General features: G+C 41.9%; 2 protein-coding genes across 3 annotated transcripts in view; one reads left to right on the top strand and one right to left on the bottom strand.

Annotated features, from left to right (window-relative positions):
• The first annotated feature begins 201 nt into the window (after positions 1-201).
• Positions 202-18,535, top strand: ace (angiotensin I converting enzyme (peptidyl-dipeptidase A) 1). Its single transcript, XM_036537986.1, has 25 exons — positions 202-444; positions 4,943-5,113; positions 5,467-5,560; positions 6,916-7,059; positions 7,605-7,796; positions 8,010-8,107; positions 8,405-8,577; positions 9,067-9,290; positions 9,450-9,594; positions 9,817-9,915; positions 10,124-10,246; positions 10,560-10,765; positions 11,165-11,301; positions 11,590-11,748; positions 12,061-12,148; positions 13,311-13,454; positions 14,415-14,606; positions 14,961-15,058; positions 15,154-15,326; positions 15,430-15,653; positions 16,552-16,696; positions 16,803-16,901; positions 17,276-17,398; positions 17,827-18,011; positions 18,304-18,535. Exons 1-25 carry the CDS (start codon positions 235-237, stop codon positions 18,492-18,494), a joined length of 3,837 nt encoding a protein of 1,278 aa, XP_036393879.1. The 5' UTR covers positions 202-234; the 3' UTR covers positions 18,495-18,535.
• Positions 18,536-22,038: 3,503 nt separating this feature from the next.
• itga3b (integrin, alpha 3b) overlaps positions 22,039-27,429 on the bottom strand; it is a 43,970-nt gene continuing 38,579 nt past the window's right edge. Inside the window, exons 18-26 of one of the 2 annotated variants that reach the window (XM_036550978.1) lie at positions 27,195-27,272; positions 26,983-27,085; positions 26,534-26,710; positions 26,111-26,227; positions 25,715-25,828; positions 25,249-25,347; positions 24,560-24,685; positions 23,268-23,425; positions 22,595-22,672 (exon numbers count right to left, since the gene is read on the bottom strand). In XM_036550978.1, the coding sequence (XP_036406871.1) occupies positions 23,315-23,425; positions 24,560-24,685; positions 25,249-25,347; positions 25,715-25,828; positions 26,111-26,227; positions 26,534-26,710; positions 26,983-27,085; positions 27,195-27,272 (925 nt within the window). In that variant the 3' untranslated portion in view covers positions 22,595-22,672; positions 23,268-23,314. Of the gene's footprint in view, positions 22,673-23,267; positions 23,426-24,559; positions 24,686-25,248; positions 25,348-25,714; positions 25,829-26,110; positions 26,228-26,533; positions 26,711-26,982; positions 27,086-27,194; positions 27,273-27,429 lie in introns of both variants that reach the window. The other variant, XM_036550971.1, reaches the window with a different exon arrangement.

The following is a 27,429-nucleotide window of genomic DNA, read 5'->3' as shown; positions in this document are numbered from 1 at the left end:
GGGTTAAACTGGCACTTAAAAAGGAGCTGGCTGTGGCGGATCAGCATTTGTGTGTGTGTGTAAGAGAGAGAGAGAGAGAGGCAGGAGGGACAGGCAGTTCAGCAGAGGGCCCACAGATCAAACAGCCCAGAGGAGGAGTACGCACCACAGCAGCTCTTTTTTCACTCTTCACTTTTCTCTTTTTTCACAGTTTTCCTTTTTCTTGCCATCCCAGTTGGACAGAGGAGGAAGAACATGCTTTGGGCAGTGGTGTTTTTGCCCTTCCTGGTAGTTTCCCATGCCATACCTTCCCACTGGTTGCCTGGGGATTTCAGCTCAAATGAGGATGGGGCAGAACTGTTTGTAAGCCAATACAACACCACTGCTGAAGAGGTCTTCTTTGCCAGCACCAGTGCCAGTTGGATTTACAACACCAACCTGACTGACTACAACTCCCAACAACAGGTAAGGCTACAATCTCCAATGCATCTGCACAATCTATTCACTGACTTGCAAAAATGAATACATGCTACAGTGTACGAAATCTATGCATATTCATTTAATGCAACTGACAGCTTAGGGTCTAACCCTGACCATTTCAGATACATTGCTGACTAGTTGTTTCAGTTAGATGTTGCTAGTACCTTGGCTTCTGTGCATGACAGGCTTTTCTTAAGCTGTCACTAAATCTGTTCTGCTGTCCTCCTGACAACTGTAGTGCAGCAGATTATGCACCTCTGTGCACTCATAACACCAATTCAGCCATTCAAAAGCTGGTGTGCTTCTAAAATAATCAGAAGATAAGGTAATGGGGTTTGAGGACAGGGGCTGTCATTGTTTCACACATACAGCGGTGAGGTACAGCCACTTCACTGAGACTAAAGTGTGAAATTACAGGCAGGCAGAATGACAATTACCTGGAAGTCACTGGCATCGCACAGGCTGCGCCTCTCTCCATGCAACGTTTCACTGTGCATCCCACTCCAATTCAGCTCGCGGCGAATGAATGTACACGGCGCATTAATACTTCCGTGCAATCCAGTTGACAGGGCAAAGCGAAACGAAAACACATGCCACAGTTAGCTGCACCCATATAAACTCCCAATGTGTGTGTGTGGGGGGATGGTAATCAACACAAGCCTCAACAGATGGGGTGAGAGAGGACTGCGGGGGTGCCAGGGAATGGGGAACAGGGAACTGGGAAGCCGACAAAAGTGTTACAGGAATCACCAAAACAGAGGAGATGCACATTGGTTTAATCCTGCGCCACCTGAGAGGAAACTGAATCTCTCACAGGAGGCACTGACCACCTCTGCAGTGGGCTCGTCACACCCGGCAGCTGTGACAACACTGCATTACAGAGCCAGCTCAGCTTACAAAGGAGAGACGTGGCCCATGACCTAATGACCGAAGGGAGTCCAAATGACATGTTGGACAGTGCAGGTGTGACCTCTGACTAATGTTGATTCAGTAGTAGAGACGTGGCTGTACACAGCAAATTGATTCAGTACTATGTGCAGCATGTAATGGACCGTCAAGCACCAGACATCGTTCATTATAAGCCATATAATGTCATAGCTGTACTGTTGTGGTTGGCAGACTTTCAAGTGTCTGTGGTCCTTTTTTATGGCTCTATGGTGTTTTGCAGTGTTGATTAAAATAATGCATCTTGGTTAGACTTAGTCTGAATCTCGGGGCAAATCATATACTCTATTCTGTTAAAACTTAGTCATGAGCCTGAGTTTGAAGTTCAAAGTCCTCATTTGTCTCTCTAACTGTAATTGCTCTGCACACATTTGCATCATGTGAAATTTAAAAGACTTAAATCTGATCAATCGCATAGCAGGCTCATTGTGAATATACAGCCACCTGGAACATCCTGGATAGTGGATGGAGGGAATTTAAGATTTAGGAGCTGAATATCTGGTCATAATAGAATATATATATATACAATACATACAATATACACACACACGCACACACACACACACACACGCGCGCACACACACACACACACACACAATTGCAATGTGACTACTAGAAAGAGAACTTCCAAATCAAATGTCATTACTGTTGAAAAGAGGGTTCCTGATTCCTGATGAGGATCTAAAAATAAAACCCTCAAAAAGCTGTGCTGGAAGCAACCAATCATCGGATCCTTTCAAACATTTACAGTACTCAAAAAGAGAGACCTTGGACCATAAAATGTGTGCTGTGATGGAGGTGAAGGACTAGTCTGAAACAGACTAGTGCCACAAAGAACATTCCTCCGACTTTGAAAAGATTTGTGTTGCTTTTATATTTGTCTGGGAATTCCTGAATGGCAAAGTTGTTTTGTAAGCTCATGTAGGTGATTCCTGAAGAACAAGTCCTCCAACCGAATGTCAAAATGGAGAATTTCCCTTTCCTTTTTTGATTTACAAATTAACTTCATTCTTTTTAGATGTGATCTTTAGATTAATGGTTATCAGTGGCACAGTGCACCATTGTGAACCATGTACATGTTGAGTCAAGTCTACCAAAATTAAACATTCACAATGAAGCAAGAACATGCACTCTGGCCCTGAGAGAAAGGAGTGATCACAGCCCTCTTATCTTTATCGTAGGCAGTATGGAGAAGTGTGCAAGCACTGGGTGTGTGACCACATGGGTGTGAGAGAGAGGTCATAGTTGATACCACAGCAGCATCACTGGCTTCCCTGTCTTCCCACATTTAATCAGAGGCTGTGGACAGCAGACAGATAAGACGCCCAGTAACACCAGTGTCCAGGAACTGCTGCTGCTGCTGTATCATGTCTAGTATCAACAGACATTGTTTTTGAGCTGCTCCTGAGTTATGTTGACAAGTGCTGCATTGAAAACCCAGTGCCCCTTGACAAAACACACAAGTCTGGCTCCTTAACAGGGCAGCACAGGGCCACCCAGTTGGAGCATTCTGTAAGGGATGCAGGATGGGAGAGCTGAAGCTGGAGGGCTGATTGAAGCCTGTGGCTTGGTTTCCAGGTGCTTGAATCTGTCCTAGCTCAGATTTCCAGGCACATACTTGCCTTACTTTTAACTTTGAAACCATAAACCATTTAACATAAACCATAGTGTTCCATGTGTCTTTTCTTTTTGAAACTATGATAGCAAATCTTAGTTCATTTAAATGTAGACAGGTAAACATGTAGACATAATAATGAACCATATATTTTGTTTTTCATATCTCCGTTAAAGGGCGTCTGAATATGAATCTGCTGACAGAGAGCAATATAGTAGTTGCTGGTGCATAGTCACATAAATGAGTGAATGTCATGAAAGGAGAAAAAGTTAAACATTGAAAGGTCTGTACAATTATGAACACTATATAAGAATAAACTGAGTTTTTGCCAGTCTTCTGTTACAGCTCCTGGAAGTCCAGAGTACTGCTGCCACCCACCCAATGTACTGTCACCCACATCTCTAGAAAGGATCACATTACACTTACTCTTTTTAATTTACATTAGTGACCTATGAAGTTCATTACTAACAACAAGCTCCTCATATCTACATGCAAGGGTGTTTGAGGTTCTACCCCATACTACTCTTGTCAACTATGTCATTAATACAAGCTGGTCCACACCTGGTCCTCTGTCTCAGGAAGGCTTGCCTACTACTCTTCTGTGCACCATGGGTGGTAGGGTCTTTGGTCTAGTAGTTCCCAAGGTGTGGAATTTCCTACCCATAGCCATAAAGTTGGATGACCTTCTTTCCTCTTAAATCTCTCCTGAACAGCAACATTTTCATGAACAAGCTTGTCTCACTCATCAGTCAGGGTATAGTAGCTGTGGGTAGCTGTGTTGCACTAGATGTGCATCTTGATTGGATCTTAATTGTAATTCTATGTTGTCACTCATAATTTAATTATTGAATATGTGCAATATTGTACCTGAATTCTTTCACCTTGTGTCTCACTTTATGTTTGCAGTCATAATTGTGGCGTTGTATTTTACATACAAACCTCCTCTAAATGCCTTAAATGCATTTAACACATTCTTATTATTATTATTATTACTATTATTATTGTTGTTGTTGTTTTGTTGTTATTATTATGTACAATAATAATAATAAGAAGAAGAATCAATGGTTTGCAGAGCCATCTGACAGAACAATCTCAAGTTCATTCAAAATACAGAGAACTTAACTCAGGGAAAAGGGCTGGGGTGGAGCAAAAAAATGTGCACTTTTTTGTCCTTGTACTGCAAAAAAGGTTGATGAATTACAATCAGAAGGGAATAGGAATGACTTTTTGCACTGTGTACATGCATTGCCCAAAAGTAAAGTAAAAGTAAATCCATTGTGGTGCCAGTACCAATGCATCCTAGCAATAATCTGCATGCTCGCCCCTTCCCCCAGGCCTGGGTCAGTAAGAGGAACAGAAGGCCTTCTACTCTCCATCCCTGAGCTCAGGGTCACACACGTTCATGGCGTGGTCTGTTTGTTATGCAGACTGCTGAAGGCACCACCACGGCAATGCACTCCTAACTGGATACAGGGCTCCTCCTTTGTTCTCCCCTCAGCTTCTATCTGACAGAGCCTGTCTGCTGCTGTGACAAGGAGGCGAAAAAGCACACCCATTGTTGTGATCATAACTGCCACACAGCATGCTGTGGTTTTTGGCTGTATATGTGATTTGTGTTGTCAGTTTGATGACAATATGTTTTTTTGGTCCAATTATAGGTGTGTGTGTGTATGTGTAAGGATGGCAAAAATCAGGCTTGCTGTATACGTGATTGACATATGACAGGCACAAGCAGTGGCTTTGCAAAATGCCCTCTTATGACGTATGCACCACAGGGGGTTTGGATCCTGTGGATAGTGTTGTAATTGGCAATATAGACCACATCCAGATGTGGCAACACATCACACCATCTCAAAAGGGAATGCTGTTCTTGCTGAAATGATGTGGCCATGATCTTTTATAAATCCCTACCTGTCTCTGCAGATAAAGGCCTCTCTGGATGAGCAGGCCTTTACAGAGGCCTGGGGAAAGAAAGGCAAGCAGCTCTTCAGTGAGACCTTAATGGACAGTTTCAATAACACTGACCTGAAGAAGATCATCAAGAAGATCACTGTCCTGGGAGCTGCCAACCTGCCCCAAGTGGAAAGAGAGAGGGTGAGTTTGCAACACTTGTGAACAGTTCTTATTACTGACCCACAATCTTTATATATTGACCCACTGTGTCTTACTCACAGTCTCTATATATTGGTCCACAGTCTATCCACACACAGTCTTTACTGTACTGTACTGACCTGTATCATGCAGTATTCATTCACCAGAGTCACTCCTCTACTGTTTGCTCTCTTTAATCATGGTCAGGTCATTAACTGCATGTAAGGAATATTATGGCATACCTTTTATATTTAGAAATGTGTTGCTTAGATCTATACCATGGAGTGTATAGCTTCAAGGCTTATGTTATGTATTCTACCCCATGATTGGGGTAACTAATTTGTTCTTGATTTCAGTACAACTCCATTCTCAGCCAAATGGACAGTATCTACTCTACTGCCAAAGTGTGCCCACCTGGAGTGACAGACAAATGCTGGTCTCTGGAGCCTGGTAAGTGTTCTTAGTTCTCCAGCACTGCTTATGTTTTGGTCGCTTGTAGTGTTGTAAAGTTGAAATTGCACACTAACTGGGTATTAGAGTAATCGCTGCTGCAATGTTTTAGCGACATAAACACTTCCAGCTAATTCTGTTCACCAGTTCACCATGTATCGCAAAAATTAAATTAATGTAAGCTGTTCAGGATCTGAGTATCCAGATTGAGAGAACAGTTTAATGATGTGTTGTTTCTTTTGCAGCTCTTTATCCCTTGTATCTTTGTAGCGTTGTTGCTATGTTGTCTTGTGTTTTATGTATTTATGCAACCAGTTGTTTTTTTAAGAAATGTGGCACTGAAAATTCACTGCTGAAAATTGGAAAGAACAAAAGAAAAACAGAAACTTTGGAGATGAGGGTTTGTAGGGGATGAGGGTTTGTAGGTCTTTAAATCATGATAACCTAGCAGGAAGATTGCACCAACTTCAAAAAGGAAAAAAACAGGAAAAGGTAAATTGCTGTGGAGAGGCCTCTAGAGAAAGTATTTCAAACATGAAGGACACAAGTAGCAAGCTAAAATGTCCAAGTGGCTTTCATTGAGTAGCAGAGTGCACCATGGTCATTCAACTCATCAAACACTCTCTGTAAATTGCATGTTTAATTTTGAAAACGCAATGGTTTGTGCTCTGTCTCTTATATGTGTCCCAACTAAATTGTAGCTACACCAATTCACAACAAAAGAATATTTTGAAACGCTATTGTGTAAAAACTTGTCATTATGATCTACTTAATAGTTAATTACATATTTTTTATGAACAATGTTAATACTGACTATTGTTGATTGTTATATTCCATGTTTGTAAATGTAATAATTACACACTTTAATCCCTCACATCATCCAAACCATTATTAAGTGGTCAACAGTATGCTGATTTACTGTATAAAGTCCATTGGTTTATACAGCCTGGGCAATAGCAAATTGTAATGACAGTTAAGATCCCCTTAGAGGGTTTACTTTCTTTCAAGCAGTGCCAACACAAACATTGGGTGGGATAGGGACACATTCTGCATTAGATTGTTCTGTGTAGTCATAACAAAGCATTCAAAATGATTATGATAGTAAACAACAAGAATCTTCAGGGGATACAGTCTCAATTATTGCATTATTGTCTCAGGAAAAAAAAAAAAACAACATAATGGTGTTTTCTCTGATTAGGGCAGAGGGAAGGGAAGTGAAGGACAGAAATGGTCCTATGTTGCCATACATGTTGAGGACTGTGCATGCAGGATACACAAGTCTCAGAGAGCCTGCAAGTTTTTTTTCTCATGAATGCTACTCTTCCAGTTTTCTAACATTGGAATTTTCTCCACAGAGCTGACTGACATCATGGCAACTTCTCGGAGCTACAAGAAGCTGCTGTATGCATGGGAGGGATGGCACAATAGTTCTGGCGTGCCCCTCAAAAAGGTCTACCCAGACTTTGTGGAGCTCAGCAACAAGGCCTCTCAAATGGACAGTAAGAACATTATACAATTCTGAACAGAATACCAGGATAGCACACAATGTGCACAAATACATTTGGAGTCATAACACATCACAGGATTGAAATTCAGGACAAAGCCAGCATATAAAAATAAACTTGCGATTAGATAGGACTAAAAACCTCGGAATTGTAGTTGTACAACTTGTGGCAAGAATACTGGGGTGGCTAATAGCTGTGTGATGCTAGTTGTAAAGTTGTAGTTGTCACAGTTGTGTAGTGTCAGTAGAAGAGTTAGTAGTGGTTAAGTGGCACTAACACCAGGTAATCAATGTGATGCAAATAGCCAGTAAATGGGAGAGAAATATATGGAACTACTGTCAGACCTCTACTTTTAATCTGATGCAGTGGGAAGTGTGTTCGTGGATAGGAATGCTCCCTTGTTATGTAAGATAGCTACCAACTATGTCAACTGTGAATTCACAACGTGGGCCTGTGAGATAGAGAAAGGGAAAGAGAGAGAGAAATGGGCCTGAAATTCCAGGGCTTGCATTTCATTGTTTTTCAAATGCATTCCTCAGACTTTGCTGACACTGGAGCCTACTGGCGTTCCTGGTACGACTCGCCCACCTTTGAGAATGACCTGGAAAACCTTTACAAGCAGCTGGAGCCCCTCTACTTGAACTTGCATGCCTTTGTGCGCCGCAAGCTCTACAATCACTATGGCCCCAAGTACATCAACCTCAGAGGACCAATCCCTGCCCACCTGCTGGGTAGGTCAGCTCAGTAGACCTCTATAGCAAGCCTGACCCATCATGCAATCCATCTGCTACTGCTTGTAATCCATATGTCTGTCAGTGAAATACATCATAATGTCCTAACAGGCACATTTTTATTACCACTATATGCCTTTGTACAGCAGTCATTTTAGTCCACTCTGCTGGGCCTTTTTCTAATTTTGTGTTTCACTTATTATTGATCCTCAGGAAACATGTGGGCACAAACCTGGAACAATATCTATGACATGATGATCCCCTTCCCTGGTAAACCCAATGTCGATGTAACAGATGCCATGGTGGCAAAAGTAAGTTTTTCCACTTCTATTATTATCTTATATCTTTGTCTCAGGAGTGCATACTATTACTACTCTGCAGGCCTCAGGCTCAGCCTGCTTTTGACAGTGTTGGGTCAGGTATGAGGGAGTTTGAGGAAACTGCTGAGATTTTCAGCAAGGTGCAGATTCTCAAGCATTCTCAAGCATTCACTTGAGCATTTTAAATGACTCCCTGAACACACATACACACACACACACACACATTGTGAACATGAAGCAGGAACTCCTCCTTGGTTTAGTTTGCTAAAGAGGTGAATGTGATTGCAGAATTGGAATGCCACTCACATGTTCCGGGTGTCAGAGGAGTTCTTCACCTCCCTTGGTCTGATTGAAATGCCCCAGAAATTCTGGGATAAGTCCATGCTTGAAAAGCCTACAGATGGTCGGGAGGTGGTGTGCCATGCCTCAGCCTGGGACTTCTACAACCGCCAGGACTTCAGGTGAGCTCTGGACTGACGCCTATAGCAAGGCAATGTGAAGTGATGTAAAATTAGCTGAGCAGTCAGGGCTAATCCAATTAAAATAAATTCTAGAATAACAGATAAAAATGTGTTCTTCATAGATAAAGGGAATGTGGGGCCAAACGTGTTTTGATTGGCCTTTTTTCTAATAAGAATGGAGGATGGGCTCTGGTTGCTCAGTTCTTTTTAGAAAATGCCCTGTGTTGAGAACCCTTTATTATGCCAGGCAGGGTAGGTTGATTATGGGGAGAGGTCTCCCAACAAGGCCCAGTTACTCTATCACCTGTAATTAAGCAAATGAGATCAGTACCATCAGTGATGCCAAGTGAATGTTACAGCACTATATGCATAAGTTGTGATATTGTTAGAGTCCTGTTATTAAAGGGGAAGCTACAAAGCAATTAAATATAATTTAATGTATCGGGGGATTGTGGGTCTGTAACTTGTATATTCTTCCCCTGCACACAGAATAAAACAGTGCACCACAGTGACTATGGAGCAGCTGTTCACTGTGCATCATGAGATGGGCCACATTGAGTACTACCTGCAATACAAAGACCAGCCCGTCAGCTTCCGTGGAGGTGCTAATCCTGGTTTCCATGAGGCAGTCGGTGACGTTCTGTCCCTCTCTGTCTCCACACCTAAGCACCTGCGTGAGATTGGACTGCTGGACAAAGTAACTGATGACAATGGTACAGAGACCAGTCTCAAATGTTATTCTGTTGGCCGTCATTTGTTTCTTTGGTTTCTATACCTGTCATTATTCTTCTTCCCTCCATTTCTGTGCATTATTCGTTGTTCCGTTAATCTAATTGTTTCCAGGTTTTTTAACCTGTACTTTTTCTCGGCAGAGAGTGACATCAACTACTTGTTGAAGATGGCCCTGGAGAAGATGGCCTTCCTGCCCTTTGGATACCTCATTGACCAGTGGCGATGGGGGGTGTTCAGTGGCCGCACACCCCCTGAAAACTACAATGCTGAGTGGTGGTACCTGAGGTGGGCCTTGAGGGAGTTTGTGTTTCTTTCAAAATCACTTGAGGAGACTTTGATAATGAGCATACCAGTAAATAGCTGTTTTAATTGAAATTTGGTAAACCACAGTAATTTGCCATAGGAGTTTCAATATATGTATCTGTTGGTAATTATCATGCCTGATTCTAGCTGATGGCTGGAGGAGGGTTATGTGAGGATTTTATTTTTATAATTTCTTCCTTGTAGAACCAAATATCAAGGGATATGTCCACCAACTAAACGGACAGAGGAGCACTTTGATGCTGGAGCCAAATACCACATACCTGGAAACACACCATACATCAGGTATAATTCCTGATCAAACCTCCCCACTTGCAGTATGACTAAGGATTTTCAGTAACTTTTTAAATTGTTCAGCTAAGCATTTTGAAAGCAACTTTCTATTTAATAAGGTAGTTGAAAACATTTCACTGTAAAGTGTGTCCACTATCTTGGGTTCAAATGGTGCATTTGCTGCAGTCATTGGTCTGCATACATCTCTGTTTCCTCACAGATACTTTGTGAGCTTCATCCTGCAGTTCCAATTCCATGAGAAACTGTGTGAGGCAGCCAAGCAAGAAGGACCTCTGCACAAATGTGATATCTACCGGTCTAAAGAAGCAGGAGCTATTCTTGCGTAGGTGGAAGGAACCCTAATTAAATGAGCCCACACCTCCTCCAAGAGATTCTTCAACTTCCCTTTTATAGTCAGAGTTTGGACTCCAACAAAACTCAGCTTTACCTCATTTAACTTTGCAATCAGCCAGAGTGATCTATTTGACTGGAATCAATTGCAAAAGCAGAATCTGGTTAACGCTGTAGATATATCGATTCCCCAAATGAAAGGAGTCGGAACCTTATATTTCTGTTATGTCTTTACTGAACTCACAATAATGTCTATTACAATTCACTGTGTGCTGAAGTGCAGTTTCTTGGCTGGGTTGATACAGGAAGGTCCTCAGTGCTGGCTCTTCAAAGCCCTGGCCGCAGGTGTTGCAGGAGGCCCTGGGTACCGACAAGATGAATGCCAGCTCCCTGATGAAGTATTTTGAACCCATAATAGTCTGGCTGAAAGAGCAAAACAAGAACGAGGTTCTGGGCTGGCCTGACTTCGAGTGGAGGCCCCCAGTGCCTGAAGGATATCCTGAGGACATTGGTAAGACAAAAGCACAAGTATTCTGACTGTCAGAGCTTACTGTTAGCCCATCTTAGGAAGTGTCTACCTGTTGTGTTGTGGGAACTAGTGGTGATTCAGTGGAAATGACCATGGGCAGTTTAGAAATCTCCTTGTCTTAACAGCAAACCCTTCAACAATCAATTGTGTCACCCTGTGGTTATTCTGGCTGAAAGTAACATGACTTTGTCATAGCCTCTTTGTGGACCACAGGACTCTATTTTCAAAGGTCCAGATAATGACTTTAGCAGTTTTAGAAATGTTTCCATATGGCATGAAAAGGTGGGTCTCCTAATAGATGATGTAGAATTTTAGTGCATGATAAATTCAAACAAGAACTCGCTCAACATGACTCTTTGAATTATTCTCATTTCCCTCCAGATAAGATTTCGGATGAGGTGAAGGCCAAAGAGTTCCTGGCAGAGTTCAACAGCACTGCAGAGAAGGTGTGGAATGCGTACACTGAGGCTTCCTGGGCCTACAACACCAATATCAATGATGAGAACAAGCAGATCATGGTAAGTACTGTCTCATCTGACTCAAAAGAGCCTCTCACGCACAGCTCTCTTTGATGACTCAGTGCTGCCAAGATGTCGGCATACTTATTCATTTGTGTATTGAAGTCATTAAATTTGTGTCCACATGGTTTACTTGAGGAATTATGATGGAGCAGTCCAGATGTGGCTTTTATAGCATAACATAAAGTGTCACTTGAGTAGGGATCTTGAGAAATAAGCATTTATTTTCAACAGAATGACTCCCCTTTCCACTTCACCCACTTAGTTTGACTTCCTTTTCCCCTACAGTTGCAGAAGAACCTGGAGATGTCCAACCACACAAACACATATGGGCTGGAAGCACGTAAGTTTGACCCCACAGACTTCCAGGATCCTTCAGTGAAGCGCATACTAAAGAAACTGAGTGACATTGAGCGGGCCGGGCTCCCAGAGGATGAGCTGAAGGAGGTAGGAGAACAATGTAGCTATATACACACAGCACTGATGTTTTCTCTCAAAAAATATTACAACAGGAAGCTGATTATTCCTCCATATGATACACAGGCTTAGAATATATTCATAGCCGTGATGCAACATACAGAGTTTATCTTTCTTGGAATTCCAGAAATTATAAAAAAAAAAAAAAATACTGTACTCTGAGAGTATTGTAGGCAAGAAAGCAATGTGTCTGAGACCAAATTGTGATCACTCTGTCATGAGTGCAGTCTGTGGGTTTGACTATAGAGAGGTTGTAAATGTCCACCTCTACCTTTTTTTCAGTACAACAACCTGTTAGCTACCATGGAGACTAAGTACAGTGTAGCAGAAGCATGCCGAGAGGATGGAAGGTGCCACCCTCTGGACCCAGGTGAGTTTCCCACACAACCAATGGACAGTTCTACTGTTGAACCCCTCAAGCGGACTATTTCACACCTCCAGATCAGTCAAAATTCACAGCGCCCATCACACCTTGGACACAGTCTTTGACCCCTTTGCCTTGTTTTAGGTGCTGACCTGCAATCTTTTGGTGAGAATGACCACATAACATGTGACAAAATCATTGTATTGTTTTTCAGTCAAAAGGCTGATCATTTATGCAGAAAGAAACTCTAGATGGGTTGTTAAACTACTGTGTCCACAAACATGAACCTACTTGATCTATGTGCCTTGTCAAGACCCATGATTTGTTCAGTGCTGATGGAGTATGGGTTTATTCTAATTCTATTCTAACGAAATGTGACGTAAATATGTTCATTCATTAACATCAAATGGCTTTTCTAGCTAAAACATAAAGCTTACAGTTTTTTGTCTGAAAGTTCACCCCAATTCTTTGCTACCCATAGCATCCTTATGAATAGGCTTAAGCCAATTTGTAGAGCTGAACACAGGATTTACTGCATATGGGCTCAGGACATTAAGGTTGTGGCTAGCAACTGTGCTCAAGTCATGATTTAGACAATTTATTTGACAATGTGTCACTCCGTAATGGCAGAGAATACAGACTGAATATGCCAAAACCAAGAAAAGATGTCTGTAGAATGACTGCTCAGCATGATGTATTGCAGATGACCTCACTTCCTCGCTGCAAAGTGGTTAATTTTTTAAGATTGCTCCTGTCTTACTGGGGTAGGATGGTGATGTGTAACAGATCCATCAGTATCATTTACCACTTTCCTTAATATTTATTATCAAACATTTTTCAGAAAGCCCAACATTTTAATTCTTTAATTACAGCCTGAATTAAGATCTCCTAACCTTGGTGTGCCCTGGACCTTTCTCTCCAGCCCAGCTTCCCTTATTTCAGCTTCCAAGCTTAAAAAGCTTCCAAGTCTTATTTCAATTATCCCAGCTGACTCTTTACATTGAGCTATATGTAATTTAGCTATACATGTTAACATAATATATACATATATATCACATATTTTTATATACATGTTTATATACATGTTTTCAGAGAACATGCCAGAGTACTCTTCAAGCAATGATAATGATGCTGTTGATGCTTACACTGTTCCTGCCTTGTGTTGCAGACCTCAACAAAATCATGGCAGAGTCAAGGGACTATGATGAGCTGCTGTTCGCCTGGCAGGGCTGGCGCAATGCCTCTGGCAGGATTCTTAGAAATGACTACAAGAGATATGTGCAGCTGGCCAACAAGGCTGCCATGCTTAATGGTAAGGATTTGAAAGGATTTATCTTGCCCCAGAAACCACCTTTCAGAAGCAACATAAGGGCCAGGGTGAATGAAAAGGGGAATGGCTAATGCTGATCACAGCTGTTGGGAAATTTTCAGATTTTTCCATCTACATAGCAGGATTTCCGCTTGGATTTTTTCTTGCTGATCTGGTGTCTGGAAAGAATTTATTTTATCGGACAAATTTGGAACTTACCAGTCACGTTTCAATAACAGTTACAAATGCAAATATAATGTACACCTAGGTTGATGAAAGAATGACAACGACCTGAAATCAGTTTGACTATTTAATGAACAGTAACGATTAAGCAACACGAGCAGTAACGATTGAGCAAAACCTCAACATTAGCCTTTAAAATGTAGGCTATTATGAAACATCTGTAACCTGTAACATCTGTATCCTGTTTAAAAAAAACTAGGCCTACATGGCGTCAAATGTAGCCTATAGGCTACCAAGTAACATTTTATTTTCTCCTTTTATTCATTGTGGCAAAGTCCTCTGCTGCCGACTTGAAATCAAACGTGTCCAATGTGTCTTTGTAGCTTGCAATGCACATAGTCTCTTCTCCTCCAGATGACTTCGCAGCACCATCTTAATTCGATTCTGCAGAGAGAAGCCCCTCTCTGCTGGCAGGCTTGACACGGGCAGAACACAGGCAATTTAGGGATAGCCTTCGTTATAGCTACGTTTTGTATGAGCATTATTACCGGACATTTTGACCGGCAAGTTTTTAATTTATGGGTTTTTTATAAATTTTACCGTGCAAAGACCAGTAATTACTGGCTAACATAGTTACCCTTATAAACTTTCCTGGTATGCTGCACATGATGTCATGACAATTCAAATGAAGTTAAATGGGTTTTTCAATTTTCCATTGTTACATATGGGCTTCTTCAATGCACATCCTGAGTGTTCACTCCATGTCATCCTGTCTGGCAGGTCACTCTGACAATGGGGCCTTCTGGCGCTCCCTGTATGAAACGCCCACATTTGAGCAGGACCTGGAAAAGCTCTGGAAGGAGCTTGAGCCCCTTTACCTCAATGTGCACGCCTATGTCCGCAGGGCCCTCTACAAGAAATACGGAGCCAGCCGTATTAACCTGAAGGGGCCAATCCCTGCCCACCTTTTGGGTAAGGCCAATTATAGTCTTAAGACTGTCAGACAGACACACCAACCTGGTTTTCTTGTTCTGAGCACTAGTGTCTTAAATCCTCAGAATTTGTTCTCCACCATGTCCATGAGTATTCTATGTGTGTCTGTCAGTGAGCTTGGGGTGCTTCAGAATGTAACAACCTTTAAAACAGGCCACTGTGACCGTCTAGCTGACAGTTCCACCACACGTCAAATGAAATATGTTGGAATTAATATCCTAGTGGAATAATGTCAACTCCCCCAGCACAGATATACAGGATATAAAATGCCATATCTCTTATTTTGCAGTGCCAGGTCACAAAATAAGGTCACATTTTTTCTTTTCCTATCAGGTAACATGTGGGCCCAGACCTGGTCTGGAATAATGGACCTGGTCATCCCTTACCCTGATGCCACACAAGTAGATGCCACTCCAGCTATGGTAGCCAAGGTAAATCAGCCCCCCCAGTGATCATCTGATGGTAACTGATGGCAGTGATGCTGATGTCACAAGCAAGTGAACTGTATGAACTTAACTATCTTTAGGGTTGGAATGCTAAGAAGATGTTTCAGGAATCAGACCGCTTCTTCACCTCCCTGGGCCTGCTGCCTATGCCCCCTGAGTTCTGGGACAAGTCTATGCTCGAGAAGCCCACGGATGGACGCAAGGTGGTGTGCCATGCCTCGGCATGGGACTTCTACAACCGCAAGGACTTCAGGTACAGTGGAGGGGGCACCTCTCCCACATTGTGTAGATGCTTGGGTGCACTCACCCTTGTCTGGAGCAGTGATGGACTATATTGATGGCCTTTATTCCACCAGGATAAAGCAGTGCACTGTGGTGACCATGGATGACCTCATCACCGTCCACCACGAGATGGGCCATGTGCAGTATTTCCTGCAGTATAAGGACCAGCCCATCTCCTTCCGGGATGGCGCCAACCCTGGCTTCCATGAGGCCATTGGTGATGTACTTGCCCTGTCAGTCTCTACCCCCAAGCACCTGCACAGCATCGGCCTGTTGGATAAGGTGGAAAACAACTATGGTGAGCTCAAGTGTCACCCTTACAGCAGTTTGTAATTTACTGGGGGATAGGTTTACATGCTGAATTTATCTGATGTACATAAGCTACTGCATGAATTGGCTATGAGCCATGAGACTTCATACCATATGTTGATTGTTGAAATTAACTGGGGAGAACCTCCTCACACAACAGGTTGTTCTCAGTCTGCAATTGCAAAGCGCCTTCCAAATATCCTGACAAAGGAACATAACATCCTCGTAATTATCATTGTGATTTTACCTTACTATATTACGTTTTAATGAAATTACCCTGCTTCTCAGAGTGAAGGCTGAGTAATGCAGGAGCCTTCCAATAAACTCAGTTTGTTTTCTTATATTGTACCCTGTTGGAAAATGGAACAACAATCAACAGAGCTTGAGATCTTATGTGCTTGGTCTCGAATGTTCAGTATCTGAACACCAGGCTCATCTTTAAGTGAGATTTTATTATTGCAAGTTCACAGGACAGGGCTAGAAAATATCACTAGTTGTAAGAAAATGAGCACAACTAGGGATACTGATAATATAGCTTGTTACAAAATAAGGATACAAAAGAGTTATAAAGGACAAACCTCTGTCTATAATACGGCTTTAGGGTAACATTATATGGGCCACAGTTTTACAACGATATTTGTAAAATCTTTGATATCTTAGGCATTTTCCACATGAAGTTCAAATCCCCTGTGGTGGTAAACTATTCAGCTCAATAATAACTTAGCATACAAGCAAGCTTTTTTATATAATGATTATATACTGTTATATAGTTTTGCACTGGAGGCTGGGACAGCCTAAATGGCTGAATCTGCTGAGCACTAATGCACTGATCCTTGAATCGTCTTGGTGGACCAGCCACAGTGACCGTAACTGTATCTGGTCCACAGAGAGTGACATTAACTACTTGATGAGTATTGCCTTGGACAAGATCGCCTTCCTACCTTTTGGGTACCTGATGGACCAATGGAGGTGGAAGGTGTTTGACGGACGGATCTCAGACAAGGAGTACAACAAGGAGTGGTGGAACCTCAGGTAAGACTCCAGCATGCATGTCATTCTGCCTCCTCTCTCCGTCTCCCTGTCTGTGCACCACCTCATGGCACTGTGCTGACTTGACAAAGCCAACTCTCTCTTTCAGACTGAAGTACCAAGGACTGTGCCCACCTGTGGCCCGTACAGAGGAGGACTTTGACCCAGGCGCCAAGTTCCACATCCCTGCCAACGTCCCTTATGTCAGGTAGAGTATAATACAAGGTGTCAGGTGCTCAGACAACTGAGCAGAGGCTGTCATTAAGCTAATGTGTGGATATATGATCTTAAGACATGATTATATTTAAATCTGCAAATCATACATACTTGCAGGATTTACAGCATATTCACTTTTTAGGAGTCTTCCGTTCTGTATAGGTTTGATAATTGGCCAAAAATGGCAACAGTTGTGCTGTTTGCATAACATTGTAATTCTTATAATTACACTTTGAAAGTAGAAATATTAAATAATAAGGATATGAGTGACGGAAAAGATTTTTTAAGCTGCCCTGTGTAATCGTCACAGTGTCCCTGGTGTCAGTGAAAAATAAATAACAGCAGGGCCTGCTCTCTGTCACTCAGGTACTTTGTCAGTTTTGTCATCCAGTTCCAGTTCCACCAGGCTCTGTGCAAGGCGGCCAATCATGAAGGCCCGCTCCACACCTGTGACATCTACCAGTCGAAGGCTGCTGGGAAGTTACTGGGGTGAGTACAGTACACTAAAAAAATCACCTAGCAACATACTGTCTTCATGATTCCCTCCTCATTTGGGTTTAAGTTGGTCACTTGGTGGTATTCAGAAATGTCAGTTTACCCCTGTGGTTGCAAAATAGGATTATTCTTTGTAGGAAAATATGTCCACTATTGATTATTTTGGGTTGTAATTTTGCATCAATGCGTGTAATTGCACCCTGTTTTTTCTGATAAAGTTAATGTTTATGGAGTGATCACATTTGCGTTTTACAATATTCACAGCAAGACTATAGAAATGAATAATTTAGAGCATACCCACACCATTCAGAAACCTCTGAACCCATTATATACTCCTGGTCACACAGGTGCACGTTTACACATGAGTGAGGTGAACATATGTATAAGCACGTCTGTGTGCGTGTGACATGTCTGTCCTCCAGGGATGTGATGAAGTTGGGATTCAGCAAGCCTTGGCCTGAGGCCATGGCCATGATCACTGGCCAGCCGCACATGTCTGCCCTGCCCCTGATTGAATACTTCAAACCTCTTATTGAATGGCTGGAGAAGGAAAATAACAAGAACCAGGACATCCTGGGATGGCCCGAATATGATTGGATACCAAAGAGTAAGTCTGAACCCCAGCAAATCACACCCTCTCAAGATTCAGATAGCGAGCCTGTTGCACACTGAATAATTGGATAATCTATTCACTTGGGCTGGCTGATGAGAATACAATTTTACTAGCTTTACAAGCAGCTTCTAGCTCTCCATCAACACATGAATGTGTGATATCACATGATCCATTATTATACACATGAAATATGGTTTCCTCCAGTCCATTTTCCTGCCTTGAGAGCTTGCAAAGGAGAAACTGGTACCTTGGTGTTGTTCTAAAACTTTCCCGACATCCCCTCCAGTCACAGAAACCACAGGAGATGGGAAGGTGGACTTCCTGGGGATGAGAGTGGACAACTCTGCTGCAGTAGCGGGATCCTGGGTCCTGCTTGTTCTGGGACTGTTGCTTTTGATCAGCACCATTTACCTGGGCTACAGCTACAAAAAATCTAAGAAACATGAAAGGTCCTCCTCCACAGTGGAACTGAAATAAACAGGTAAATTAGGGCCCTCCCCCCAATCCCTCCTCCTCCATCAGCGCTTGTGGATGTTTGTATTTGTCTGGATTCATGTCTCTCCATCTGCTTCATTGTTTTGTTTACTTTGTATATTTTTTTTATAAATCTGTGTAAAAAATTGTTTGACTATGCAAGGAAGCTAACAGTTTCTTAATTTATTTGTAATATTTCAATGGTGAGCAAAAAGGAATTTTAAATCCCTTGGTTGTAAAGACAGAAATTGTTTATGCATTTTTAATTATTTGATTCTTTTGATAAATGTACAAATGTTTTGTAGAATAAGGAGAAATAAAAGTAGAATGTCTCTTCTAAATTTGTTTGGTCAAAGATATGGACAGAGAGTCACACTTCCAGCGGTCAACACATTCATGTGTACAGTGAGGAAGCGGACTGCTCAACACTGATAGTTTTTGTCAAGTTATATATCAACATTGTAATACACAAAAAATGTATTAAAATGTATAAGAGATGAGTGTAAAAATCTAATCACCAATCTAATGGCCAGTCTGGTCTGTCACCCACATAAAGTACACCCATAGAAGTAAGAACGGGTACGTTGGTTAATATTAAGTAATGTTATAATGAAGGTAGTTATAATGAATAAATAATTAATTGATACATTTATAAAGCATAAACATGACTAATGTAAACTTGGTAAATTGTTCACAAAAACATAAAACATGAATACTAAGTGTTGATACAATATGTTCCAAAACTAGGTTGATGCTTTACACCATTATATGGCCATAGGTGCACAAAGAGGAAGAATTGATGATGAAGTACCATCAGTTCATGCATATCACAACAATTAACTGTCATCACACATTAGTTGGTCATTTGTAAAGGTGTAAATAACAACATATACATTTGTTCATGTTAACTAATAAGTGTTACCCACACAGGCTCCTCATAGGCAGTACTGGGTATTTTTTATCATGTTTTAAAACCAGGTGTCCAAAATGATTTGATAGAAAAAATTTCACCAATTGATCATATTTGTTATTATTTTAGCCCAAACACTTGCACTGACATTTTAATTGCAAGGGATCATAAAGAATGTGAAAGAAACAAACAAATATCCAACAATTGAATTTTTATCCATTTATGGTCATGAACACTCTTGGGGCCTCTTCTTCCCCTACAAATCCTGGCAAGCTACAGCATGCATGTGTATAACTCTCTTCCTAATGTTAATAGGAAAATTACCTTTAACTAGTTTCTACCAATGTCTTCCTGTTCTGCTGACACAACATATCTTAAAATAGCACGAGGCCACTTTTTCAAAATTTCAAAACCTCAAAAACTGATTGTAGTTTCTGCAGAGCCCATATCAAATCCTTGCTCAAACAGACAGACATGTACTTTATGTGAACTAAGGAATAGGCCAATGCACTATGATCTACAGATCTTCCTTACTTCACCGATTATGATGTCTGTCTGACATAGTGGCCTCATGTCTTCAGTACTTCTTGAGATTTGTCTTTCAAGAGACATTTGTTTCAGGACTAAGCCAGAGAGGAACAGTCAATAGGGCACACTTCTTTAAAAATATTTATTAACACTGGAATACCACAGCATGAAAAGAACAATATCAGCCATCTCATTACTTTTTTAAAAGAGGTGATCATGTGATTGAGTATATCCATACACATTCAACCTTCCCTTCCCACCCCCTCCCTCAAAACAAAACAAAAACAACCTCTTTTTACTGCAGTGTATTAGTTAAAGGGAGCCCTGTATGACAACATATTAAAGGAATGACACCCAAATGTAATTCCTCTATATTATCATCCATCTGTAGAGAAAGTTAAAGTCCACATGCAGTAGGTAGTGGTTGTATAAATGTCTGATTGTCACTCCAGAATGAAAGACCTGAATTAACATGAGACAACTTTACAGCAGCATGACTGAAACACGTCTGTAAAAATATCCAAAACACTCAAAAGACTGATCTACGTTTAGAGTGTCTCACTCACTCAGGAAATCTCTGGCAGATGTGAAACAGCTGATGAAACATTTGGCGCATAAATTTAGCTCAGTCCTAATCTTTTGAAAACTATACTCTATATGTCACATCCGCCTAGCCTGGTCACACAGCTTCAAAAATCGGCCATAATGACACAGAGCTCCCTTGAGCTAAAACCTGCTTCCAGTCCAGTGTTGAGACTGTGACTATAATGAGTATTGCAGGTCAAACCCACAGACATCCAACATAATTAATCAAACAGTACAGAGAAATAAATTACTAGGTCATAAAATGTGTTTCCCACTTGAAACTCCAGAGCAGTCCCCTTGTCAAAACAGTGCTCATATAGGCCTTTGATCATTCAATGCTGATCAATTTATATGGGCCTAGTTTCTTACATGATTGACTGTTTTACCAGTGATTCTCATATACAGTGAACACTGGGGCCAGCCTGCAGTGGATTTGAAGAGAATGTGGCCAGTAGGGATGATCTGTTTAATTAAAAACAGAGGATAGTACCAACTGTGACAGGATGACCACTGCCGTTTGCATCAACCTTTTGCTCGATGCTTCCCACAAACAAACTTACTGCAATTCCATAGAATGACTGCAATAATACACACCATGTAATAGCATGTAATAGTCTCTTATACTGTACACACCTGCTAACATGGAGACCTGTGAGGGCCCTAATGGCTATCCATGACAAACCGTGCATATTCGGATTTATCTGTTATTGTAAGTTTCTTGTGTTTGTAAAAGCATCAGATCAAAATCAAGCCACATATACAACAGACAGACCAGGGGCTGATTCACTCCATCTGCTTCCTTGTACCTGTCCACCCCTCGTCTTTGCATTAAGTTGCACTCAGGTGACAGACTGCACCCAAACTTGTTCTTAAAAAATCATACAGATGACAGTGACAATGAATGAGGGCTACTTGCACTTTAGAGCCATAAATTAAGCTCACTATAAGCACACAGTGCAACCAAATCCACAGCCTAAGGAAGGCTGTACCCTCTGTGATTCCTCACTAAGAGGCATGTACATATCACAGACACAAAACAGTACCAGGATTACTGATCAATATATCTAAGGCACATTGTTGATACTGGTCACAGATGAACATATGAACACATGAACATGATGTACAGAATAGTATAGGGATTTAAAGCAAAAAGGCTGACATCACAACTCCCTTTTTATATTGTAATAGCCATCAACTATTTCCCAAACCAATCTCCCCTCTTAAAATGACAATCATGCATTTCACATGCATTTCAGTCTTTGACTGGGTTTGGGACATTTAAGGTACAGGCATCACTTGGATCTACTGATCAGAATCAGTAAGTTTAAGGCTATCTGGCACTGCATGGTCTAAGTATAATATCTAAAGAGCACAAAAACTCTTTTTGCCAGCAACAAAAAATGCTCGCTTCACATGAGACATTTACTGACATAATGTACTTAATGCAATGTAATGTAATTAAAAACAAGGAAAAGAAAGATATTTCACATAAAATCAAAATTTTGCTACTGAAACCATCCTGGCCCCCTGATTAGAAACAATCAAATATTAAATCAGAACAGGTACGAAAACAAGAAGTTATACATTTGTCAAATGGAACAAAAACATACATGCACAGATCGCTCTTCCACGAAAGATACAACAGTAAGAAAATAAAGCACAACCAATTGGGATTGCTCTAAAACAGGTCTCGTAAGAGGAAATCACTTAAACCCCCTTCCAATTAACAACATTTATCTTTCCACACTGTGATTTTGAGTCTCCATTTACAACAAAACAGCTAAGATAATATTGCACTAGGAAAAAAAAAAGTCTTGAAGAAACCAGCAAGAGGACTCGCACACACAAAAGCAAATGTGGAATGTAATGTACACCACTGGTCAAAGTTCCTAGAATGATGCCACACAAGTCCAGTGTCCCCATCCAGCTCCATTTCGGGGAAAACTGCAGTGCTCCAATCACCACGGCTTATCGGGGAGGGTCATTGGGATCAGTAGTAATAATGCTGCATTTCTGTCCAGTTGGTGACCCAGTGTTTCCTTTTTGGGTCCTCTCTCAAGAACCCCTTGCTGAGCTTGTAGCGCTCCTCCTTGCGAATTTTCACACCATGGTACTTTGGCATTATCCTGTAGTAGCTGGCCCTCTTGAAGAAGCCGCACTGTCAGACAGGAGAGGACAAGAGAGCCTGCATTTTATTACCCATCAAGCACAAAACACTGCCACAATGTCTCTGTAATGTTGTGGAAATGGTCATGTTATGTTACGGGCATTATGAGATGTCTAATATGTCATAGACTTAATTGTCACATTCCTTTGGCATGATAGACTTTTTTGTGCTTTAATGCCAGGCCAAAATCCTCCTACAAGCTGCTTTTCTGTGAACAGAAAATTAAGAACTCCTAAAATTTTGCCTTAGTAAACCTTAACAAAGAAGGGTTTTAGCTTTTGGAGGTACACCTGGTAGTCAAATAGGAAATCTCAGAGAAGAGAAAGGCAGGTGAAGTGAAAAGAACTGCATTTCCCAAAATTCCCAAGGAAGGAAAAAAGTCAGATGAAGGAAGAGATGTTAATCAAACAGACAAAAGTACATATATAGGAACCTGTAAAAGAAGGATAAGTGAAACGTTAGAGTTGGGGAAGGAAAAGTAAAGTCAGCATTTTCAGAAAACAGGAGGCTGAAAACTTATAGCTGAAGTCATAGAGGAAAGCATTCATCTTTTGGGGGAGAAGCTGTCTGTTGGTGGGCATATTACCAAGGAGCCCTTGTGAGGTGTGCCATTGGCCCCCTGGGCCTCCCCACTCAGTAGTCCTCAGTCAGCCTCTCAGTCTCAGAAGGCTGTATCTTCATCTCAGCCTTCTGGGCCTTAGCCTCGTACATCTCCCTCCTGCTGGCCCGCCTGAAGAAGCCACACTGTTGGAGGGGGGGTGAGGGGTGTAGGACCATGATGCAGAGTTAGACAGAGCCAAGTACATAGGATGCAGCTGAGACCAGACTGGCAGCCAATCAGGTACTATATTTAGTTCTGGGGGTGGTGCTGATACGTTGACTCTATAATGTCTGCACATGTGTGTAGACATATGCTCTTTTTAGCTGCAACACAGCAGACTTAATAACAATATTGTCCCTAAGTCAATGACCTGCTGACTGACTGATGCTACAGGATGAAAAAGCCACAAAAAGCCTATGTAAAGACTGCCCCTTCAGTATCTGTTTTCAACTGGTACCACTATTAGCTGGTTAATGATATTCTCTGTCATTAACCATGCGAATCAAACTATACACTGTTTTTAAAAAGGAGGCTGTCAGCATCTCTATAATGACTCTTCTGAGCTGGCCTTGGTCTGGAGCACAGAGATCAAGGGTGGGAGAGTGCAGGGATTTTGAATTAGAGCTGCAGAATCTGTTGTTACTCAGCAGGACTCCATTACAAAAGATAATCAGTTTCCCAGCACTGACAGTGGCAGGGACAAATGTCACTGAGTTAACCAGAAAAAAAAAAAAACATTTATGCTAAGAGAATATGAAGAGTGATCTGGCCAGGATTTTTCCATAGGCCAGCACTACTGCATTGCTGGGAAGATCCACTCCTCCACAGCAGTGTTGGAAAGCTTTACTAGGGCCCCAGAAAAAATTGAAAATATGGAGTGATTTGGTGTATTTGGTCCAATAATAAAAGGAATTTTGGTAATATGTACCCCACCTTTCTCTTTCTCTTAAATGACATTTTTTTAAAAACATATATAAATCATCTTTATCTTCCTTGTGCTTACAGACCAGAAACTCTATCCATGCCATGATTTTTTTTTTTTTTTTTTTTTTTTTTAGCATTTTTCCTTTCAACAGCTCCATGCATGAACAAACTGAGGCAATTCTGTGCCTAAGAAAAATAGGGGTAAGGGTAGGTATTTAGGGAAAAATACGATTTTCGTATGCATTCTTAATAAAACATGAAAAATTAGTAACTGTGAATATTTTCCTGGAGGGAAGTGCTTTTGTGCTGTGTGGGGCTGAGCCAGGGATGTTCCATTGGGATGAATCTCTCACCTTCCACAGGATGAGGATAATTAACCCCAGCAGTAACACCCCAGCCACTCCAGCCAGGATTACAATCCACAGGGGTACTTCATAGGGTGTATCCTTGCCCAGTACTGGGTCAATGTCCAAGGAGAACTGGGGAGAGGGCAATGAAAAGGAGAAAATGGAATGAAAATCAGGATGACTGAAAAAAATACATTTAATTGTTTGGTTGACCATTTTATCCAGAGCAACCTACAGGGTTAGGGAATATTTCATTAATTGCACTCTACAGCAGCATCAATCACAAGTGAGGAAAGTACATGAGATGAATGAGAAACGTGAGCAGAAACTGCACTAAAATAAAAATATATCGATAAAAATTGTAGTGCAAAAATATACTGCAGTGAATCCCAAGCCAACCAATGAGTTAAACAAGCAACATTACCTTGAATAACAGAATTTAATGGTCTATAAAGGCAATGCTTGTTTGCATCATATTCCCAAACTTATGGTGACTAGAAATGATCCAAAGGACCTACATTACACTCTACAATTCACTGGACTGAGTTATCGCAAAGGTGCTGTGCATGGAACGTGTCCATGTGCTGGTTACCAAGGTGAGGTCTGAACAGGTATGCTTTTTGTCAGAATCACAGGAGAGAGCACAATTCTGCTTTCATCATCATTTTCACCATTTACATCAACATCACACTCACCCCTCTCGTCTCACTATTCATCTTGATGGTGGGTTTGTCGGTCACCAGTTTCAGTGTGGCCTGGCCTTTTACAGTCACACGCGAAGCATCAATGTAGTCCTGAGGGCACATATGCATCCAATCAGCTGCAGTTTATGAAAGCAATTAGTCAAGTCAAACGCCAGCTTTTCTGGGCCAACAGTGCCACTCAGACAAACACAGATTCCAGGCCATTACATGTACAAATATTCAAAGAACATACAGAGTATACAAAGTGCATTAACATGACACCTAGAGTCTGACTGCTCCTTGTGTAGATCAAAAATGACAGTATCGTAAAGGACACCTGGATAGAGCAACAGCACAAAACAGAACAACAACAAAAATTAATGAATCTCAAACATATTTCATAATACCTTTTTGATGTCCATGTTGCAAATTTTTTTGCACAGAATGACCCACCAGTGTTTTCGTTCAGAGGGCTTACCTCCAGCATGGTGCTGTTCCATACCCGCGCCCGCACAATCACCTTGGCATTGTTGGTCATGTTGTGGAGGGGGCAGGTGAACTTCACACAGCGGGCTGTGCCCCGTTCACAGTCCTACACAAAGCAACACAGATGGCAATGGCAGTCAGCATCCAGCAGGGGGCAGCAGAGCCATAGATTACCCAGGCTGGCTGAACACTACCTACAGCTCTGTACAGTGGCTATCCTCATCTCTAACCTGAGCCCCTATCGGTAAAGAGTACCATTCAGTGTCAACTGTTTCATGGTAGCTCTGTGTGCTGCGAAATCAGAAAGCTCACTTATTTGCGCTGTCATGGTCAGGGGATCTCAGTGAGACAGTAAACCATCCATGCCCTCAGCACTGCCATTCCTCACCAGCAAGTAGTACTCCTTATGGGATGTCTGAAGAGTGATGGCCGCCTGCGGCTGGATGCTCTGTGGCTCTGTGGCATCCACCTCTCGCCTCAGCCGACTGGATCTCTGGTCTGACAGCTGAGGATGGAAAAAAGAGGGAGTTGCAGTGATCCATTAGTGATGGGAAACCATAAACAACACAGCATTGCTTCTCAGATTGGACAGTTTGGACATAACTATCTATCATATTCATAGGAGTCTCCACCACAGAGAGAGAACTGTATCTGAATTAAAAAAAAAAACTATTCTGATGATGTCCTCTTTATACATCTCCATTTGCGATGAGATGAGTAGAACCCTATCTAATGCCCCTATTTTCTGTGGTCTCAGATTTCTGCCCTACCCACACCATTGTTAATGCTGCTGCAGGCGCTCTCCACTAACCGTGAGGTTCAGGAGGTTCACAACGTCCCCAGGGGGCACACAGTGGGTCTCAGATGTCCCTTTAGTTATGATCTCCGTCAGGTAAAGCAGCCACTTGCCATTGCGCACCTCATAAGGCCAGTCAAACTCCACCTCCAGGGTCCCCATTGTCCCAAGGGGCTCCCCCAGCACTGCCACCTGGCACAGGGTAGACTGGTCAACAGCAAAGCCAGCATCTTCTCCCCAGAAAAAGCTTAGCACGACAGTTCCACTGTAAGCATTTCATCACTGTCAGAGTGCACACGCTACATTATATTATAACTACAACGAGATATGGCTGACATTAAAGCTCACGTGTTTGTACCTTGTTACCATTTCCCTCAGACAAACACTTGCTGTGGCAGTACCTCAGCAAATTTGCTAGGTTGTGTTCATATTCATCAAATGCTACTTCTCAATGAGTTGTTCACCTTGAAGACATACTCCACAGGACTTCCCACATCATCGGTGGACTTCATGGCGGACTCACCCATCACCTTCCCACTGAATTGAGTCAGGCCTGTCTGCTTTTCTCTGGGGAAGGAGTGGGGAGTAAAGGAGGTGGGGTAATGCAAAGTGACAACAAACCCAGAAAGGATATTCACTGGCAATGGGACATCAACATAACAGCTCACACACTTACAAGGAGAAGGATGTTTGTATTGAAAACTCAATCACCAAGGACACAGCAGTGGGGTAGAGGTCATTCTGTTCACTCAACCTGAAGAGGAAAACACAGGTGCACATTTATTATTCCGTGACCCCACTGACTGCCTCCATGCCACCGTTAGATCAGCAGAGAGACCTTATGGATAAGCCAGAGGGGAGATGGAGCAGAAAACCTAACTATGGAGTCAGAGTCGAAAATGAAAAGGTGC

Source organism: Megalops cyprinoides, chromosome 1 (assembly GCF_013368585.1).
Source record: "Megalops cyprinoides isolate fMegCyp1 chromosome 1, fMegCyp1.pri, whole genome shotgun sequence".
NCBI lineage: Eukaryota > Metazoa > Chordata > Actinopteri > Elopiformes > Megalopidae > Megalops > Megalops cyprinoides.
Note: the sequence above shows the minus strand (reverse complement) of the source record. Positions and strands in the feature narration are given on the sequence as shown.